General features: G+C 33.8%; 1 protein-coding gene across 1 annotated transcript; it reads left to right on the top strand.

Moving 5' to 3' along the window:
• Window positions 1-1764: 1764 nt before the first annotated feature.
• On the top strand, window positions 1765-5263 carry LOC126687155 (scarecrow-like protein 14). Its single transcript, XM_050381569.2, has 2 exons — window positions 1765-1963; window positions 2206-5263. Exon 2 carries the CDS (start codon window positions 2206-2208, stop codon window positions 4513-4515), a length of 2310 nt encoding a protein of 769 aa, XP_050237526.1. The 5' UTR covers window positions 1765-1963; the 3' UTR covers window positions 4516-5263.
• Window positions 5264-6151: the final 888 nt, after the last annotated feature.

Genomic DNA, 6151 nt, shown 5'->3' with positions numbered 1-6151 from the left:
TTTTTCTATAATTTAGTATTTAGAGTTTATGTGATGACTAAAATAATTTTAGAACTTTCTATTTTTACAATTAATAGAAAAGCTTGATGCAATTTTAATAAAACTATAAATATAACAGGTTTTAAAATATTTAAATTGCCAAAAAAGAATTGCGTTGAATTTAATTTACAAATACCACTAACTTTTATAAGCATAAAGAATAAAGAGAAAATTATATTAAATCTTTTATGTTTGTCATAATTCATATTTTAGTCATTTCATTTAAAAACCAAATGATTTGGTTTTTTATTTTTAATTCTGTCAACAATTTTTTTTCCGTCTATTTTTGGTGTTAGTCAATCAAATCAAAAGAGTTACTGGATAAATTAGTACTATTAAACTTGAGGGACGAAATTGTAGACAAAAATAACAGCGGGAGACCAAATCTTTTTTTTTTAAAAAATTAATTATTTATTGATTTAGTCACTTGACTCGGTTTACTAACACTAAAAATTGACAGAAGGATTAAATCGTTGATGGAAACAAAAATAAAAAACTGAATTGTTTGATTTTCAAACATAAAAGTTTAAAGTAAGTATTATTATAAACATGAGGGCTTACAGAGTAATTTGTTTAAAGATAAAATACGATTAAAATAAAATATTCATAGAAATAAAAGTTTGTGTACACGTGTAAAAGTTTCAGCTTTACACGGGTGTTCTAACCGGCTTTTTAGGAAGACCAAAGAAAGAATAACACGTGTGTTGATTATGACCAATCGTGTTTGTGTTGATCGTGTCTGAAAGTAAGGGTCCCACAATGCTACATAATGTAATAAGGCCCATTAGTGTAAGATTGCACCTTTTTTTTTTTTAACCCTTAGTAGATTACAAGAGAAGCTACTAAGTAATAATTGCACCTTGACAGGATAAGAAAGTGGTAGGGTGCAAATAGTTAAAATATTTAATTAATTAACATAAAAATAAATTTAAAATATAAGTTTATGAAATTTTAAATTAAAAAAGTTAAAAGTTTTTAAAATTAAAATATTAAAATTTAAATTGTAACCATTAGAAACACTAAATTTTATAATAATATTTATATTTAGATGTACTAAAATATAAATTTAATTTTTTTTTAATTTAATCCTTCAATTGACAAACATAAAAAATACACGGAAAGATTAAACCATTGACTCTGAAAAAAGTGAAAGATCATAGTATTTGTTTTTTTCAGATATGAGGGACACAAATATAAACTATGATGTATCATATGGCCTCGAAATAATTTACATTTTATTAAATTGATGTTTTAAGAAATACATCAATAAAATAAAGGTTTATTTACCCTCTAAATCTAGTTTAAAAAATTAATTAAGGCCAAACTTGTAACTTTGAGTAAAAACACAACGAACTTGTCATTATGACTCGTATGAGTATAATACTTTGATTAGCTTTAAACACCTCATTTAAAAAGGTAAAAACGAGTTAAAATATCAAATATATGACTTTTTTTTTATCAAATTTAATTTTTTTTAGCTTTGGTTGATATTTATTATGTGTGTAAAGGGCCAAAATAAACCTTAGGTATATTTGTACAATTTACTCCTCTAAAATGTAATATTATACAGAATAAGACATTTTAGAATGAGCAAAATATAATAAATGTAACACAAAACAAACAAAATCAAAATTTCCATGACTTTTAGCAATTAATTAAGAAAAACCCCAAAAAGCTTTTCAAAACTTCCAAATCCGATAGACCAGTGTTGACAAGTTGCTTTCACTTTCTTTGATATTTTCACCACAAAAATTCAGCAAAATTTCTCCAAAGAAAAAAAACTAAAACAAGCTGAATAAATACATTAAAAAATACAATCTTTCTCATAACTTATAAAAAACAGAGCTCAAAAATTCGTTTCCTTTTCCACTTTACCACAAAAAACATCATCATATCTTTGTTTTTTCAAGTTGGTTACTCTCAGGTACGCCAAATTATCATAATTTTGTTTAGTTTTTACTAAGATTAGCATCTGGGTAGTTTAAATATGATAAAAAGATTGGTTCTTGGCCTATAGATCTGTAATTTGTTGTATGCAAGTTTCAAGTTTGGGTTTTCAGTGATTAATGGGATCTTTAGTTGCTTTACTTATAAAAGTTTAAGTAATTAAAAGCCAAGAATTGTAGATTTTTTTTGTTCTGATTGGTTGTAGTAAGGGTTTCACAGATGGGAACAGATGCTGGTTTTGGTGAATTATCTGGTTTGAAATTTGGAGATGAGACTGATTTTCTTGATTTACATCAGTATCCAAGTTTGAGTAATGGATACAAATCCAATGCCAATGGCATCTCATTTGATTTAGACTTTAACATTTTAGATAGTTCATTTGTGTTGCCTTGCGAATCGGATACTCGTAACGATGCTCCTCCGTCTGTGTCGACCACTACGGAAGGAGACTCTCCGTCGGATGATAATGACTTCTCGGATACTATTCTTAGTTACATACGCGAGATGCTCATGGAGGAGGATATGGAACAGAAGCCGTGTATGTTCCATGATCCTTTAGTTCTTCAAGCTGCAGAGAAATCGCTTCATGATGTTCTTGGTGAGAAATGCTCATCGTCGCCAGATCGATCCTCTTCTTATGGTGATCAATTTTTGGTTGATAGCCCGTGTGAGGGGTTATCGAGTAGTTTCAGTGATTATAGCTGCTGTAGCAGTTCTGTAACTAATGCTAGCAGCAGCTCAGCCGAACAACAATGGTCTCATGGGGATTTTGCAGAGTACAAACCGTTGTTTTTGCAAACACCGATTCCTACGAATTTTGTTTTCCAATCGACTGCAAACTGCAATTTGCAACAGCATATCAAATCACAAAATAGGTTATCAAGTTATGGTAATGATGTTTTTGGCTCTTTTGAGAGTAAAATTACAGTGCCAAATTTGTTTAGTGAGAGTAATTTGGCGTTGCAGTTTCAGAGAGGCGTAGAGGAAGCTAATAAGTTCCTTCCGAAGGTTAAACAATTGGTTATTGATTTAGAGCCTAATGCATCAATGCTAGAGACGAAGGAACCGAGTTCAAATGTAGTACTTAAACGAGAGAATGAGGAGGGGGAGTATTCGCCGAATTCAATTAAAGGAAAGAGGAATCATAAACGAGAAGATGAAGATTTTGACGAAGAACGAAGTAACAAACAGTCAGCAATTTACGTAGATGAAACCGAGCTTGCGGAGATGTTCGATAAGGTTTTAGTATGTACAGGGGAAAAAGGCAGACCCCCTCCCTGTATAATGAATGACAGTTCGAAAAGTGTATCAAACAAGACGCTGCAGCAGAATGGACAAACAAATGGATCTAACGGTGGCAAGACTCGGGCTAAGAGACAAATAAGTAAGGAGGAAGTGGTTGATTTGAGGACGCTCATGATTTTATGTGCACAAGCCGTCTCCGGAGGTGACCAGAGGACTGCAAATGAATTACTTAAGCAGATCAGGCATCACTCATCGCCTTTTGGTGATGGATCCCAGAGATTAGCTCATTGCTTTGCCAATGGTCTCGAAGCTCGTTTAGCTGGGACCGGAGCCCAAATCTATACTGCTTTGTCTTTCGAAAAAGCGTCAGCTGCAGATATGTTGAAAGCTTATCTTGCTTATATTTCCGCCTGTCCGTTTACCAAGATTGCAATAATTTTCACAAACCATACTATTATGCAAGTTTCTAAGAACGCCTCAACACTTCATATAATAGATTTTGGTATATTATATGGTTTCCAGTGGCCTGCTCTGATTTATCGCCTCTCAAAAAGACCAGGCGGACCTCCCAAGTTACGTATTACCGGGATTGAGCTTCCCCAAAGTGGCTTTCGGCCAGGTGAGAGAGTTCAAGAGACAGGCCGTCGCTTAGCAAAATATTGTGAGCTCCATAAAGTTCCATTTGAGTACAATGCCATAGCAAAGAAATGGGAAAATGTCCAAATTGATGATCTCAAGATCAATAACGGTGAATTTGTTGCTGTTAGTTGTTTGTTACGATCCAAAAATCTACTCGATGAGACTGTTATGATCAACAGTCCTAAGAATGCGGTATTAAACCTAATCAGAAAGACAAATCCAAATATATTTATTCATAGTATTGTGAATGGTTCGTATAATGCACCATTTTTCGTGACAAGGTTTCGGGAGGCTCTTTTTCACTTCTCTGCATTATTTGATATGTTTGATGCTAATATGTCCCGTGAAGATCAGATGAGACTGAAGTTTGAGAAAGAATTTTTTGGGCGGGAGGCTTTGAATGTGATAGCATGTGAAGGGTCGGAAAGAGTCGAGAGACCTGAGTCGTACAAGCAATGGCAGGTTCGAAGCAGGAAGGCTGGATTAAAGCAACTTCCTCTGGATGATCAACTAGTGAAGAAACTTAGGAGTCGGGTCGAGCAACGATACAACAATGATTTTGTGGTAAATGAAGATTGTCAATGGATGCTGCAGGGTTGGAAGGGACGTATTATCTGCGCATCTTCTGCCTGGGTTCCTGCATAGGATTCTTGTCGAGTCTTACATTTATGTTACGCGGAAACTCGTCGAGTCATACGTTTTGGTATTTCGTTCTGAAATTCTGAAACTCTATGTTATAACTTATTATTATAAAAAATGACTTGTCGAGTTTTACGTTTGTGTTGATTTAACAAGGGACGGTACTCCTAACCTATGTTGCACCATAATTTATCGAGTCCTATGTTTCGGTGTTTTAATTCCGTTTTCAGAAATGCTTCTGAAATTTTGAAACTCTATATTTATCACCTTAGGAGCAACATGACTTGTCAGAGTTTTACGTTTGTGCTGCTGTAACAAGGAAGGGAACCTGTAACCTCTCTTGCACAGTAGACGTCAACATTTTGGTGTTTTAATTCCGTTTCCAGAAATGCTTCTGAAATTTTAAAAATCTATACTTTTCACCTTAGGAGCAACACGTCTTGTCGAGTTTTACGTTTGTGCTGCTGTAACAAGGGAGGGAACTTGTAACATATGTTGCACGGAAGAGTTTTACCTGGAACTCTATATTTATACCATGTTCTTGTAAAAAATGTTGTTTTAGTATACTCTGTTTCGACGTTTCTCGTTTCCGTGTTTTTGTGCTTCATAGCTTGTATCAGGGTCTGGTTGGATATTAATTTCCAGTTTTATCCACATCTTATTATCTTCTGTAACCTAATTTGAGAGCTCTTTCAAATGTCATGACTTGCTAGATGGAATAATATATGAAGTTTTTATAAATCATCTTCTGTAACCCAATTTGAGTGCTCTTTTTGGCTGCTATTGTGTTATACTGTTAATGAAAATTGTCTAAAATGTAGTTCAGCTATGTTCATTCCTTGAGGATCAAGAAAAGCTAACATTGCTGTCAATGTTTTCTTGATCTGACTATTATTAATTTGGCACAGTGATTGAAGAATTCGATTGGACCGTCTGGTTCAAGCGGTTGAACCAGTAACTGATCAGCTGTCCGGTCGAATTAACTCTTACAAATCAAAAATTCAGTCCAACCAAATTAGGCCGAAAGAACCGGACTGAATTTACAGTTCAATGATGAACCATACAAGCATGTCCATATTTTTTATGATTTAGAAACCGATAGCCATATACTGTTCGGCCACCGATTTGGTTTCTATGTTACTGCATTGACAAGTCAATGCCATTATTATGTTAATACAGACTGAAGCTAAAATTACTATCATGGCAATATATTAAGTTCATAGTATTGCTTTTCCTTTAACTTTTGAAAATTCTCAGACTATTTTAAAAATTTATTAGTACCTTTAAGGAGTTTAATTCCGTTTATCTGGAATTTCTCTTGAAACGGAGGCTTCAGATACCTAATATCTAAACTTAGAAGAAAATAAAAACAACAAACCTTTAAAATTCAAAAAATATGTTACACTTGACATTATATCAGTGGTGGAGCTATTCGCTGGCGGAGACTGAGCTGTGCACCCATACCCCCAGATCGGAGCTAGTAAGAGATGCATGTTTTTTAGAGAAAAATTATGATTCCGAGTTACGTCCTTCCCAGTCCTTCCCAGTAAAAAAAATCGTCCATTAAAACTTCTTTTCTTATAATTTGTCTCATGACTAAATTTTCTGGCTGCGTCACTGACTCACTGCATTAGATATTATA

Source organism: Mercurialis annua, linkage group LG6 (genome assembly GCF_937616625.2).
Source record: "Mercurialis annua linkage group LG6, ddMerAnnu1.2, whole genome shotgun sequence".
NCBI classification, from domain to species: Eukaryota; Viridiplantae; Streptophyta; class Magnoliopsida; order Malpighiales; family Euphorbiaceae; genus Mercurialis; species Mercurialis annua.
This window is presented reverse-complemented; position numbering and strand designations above follow the sequence as displayed.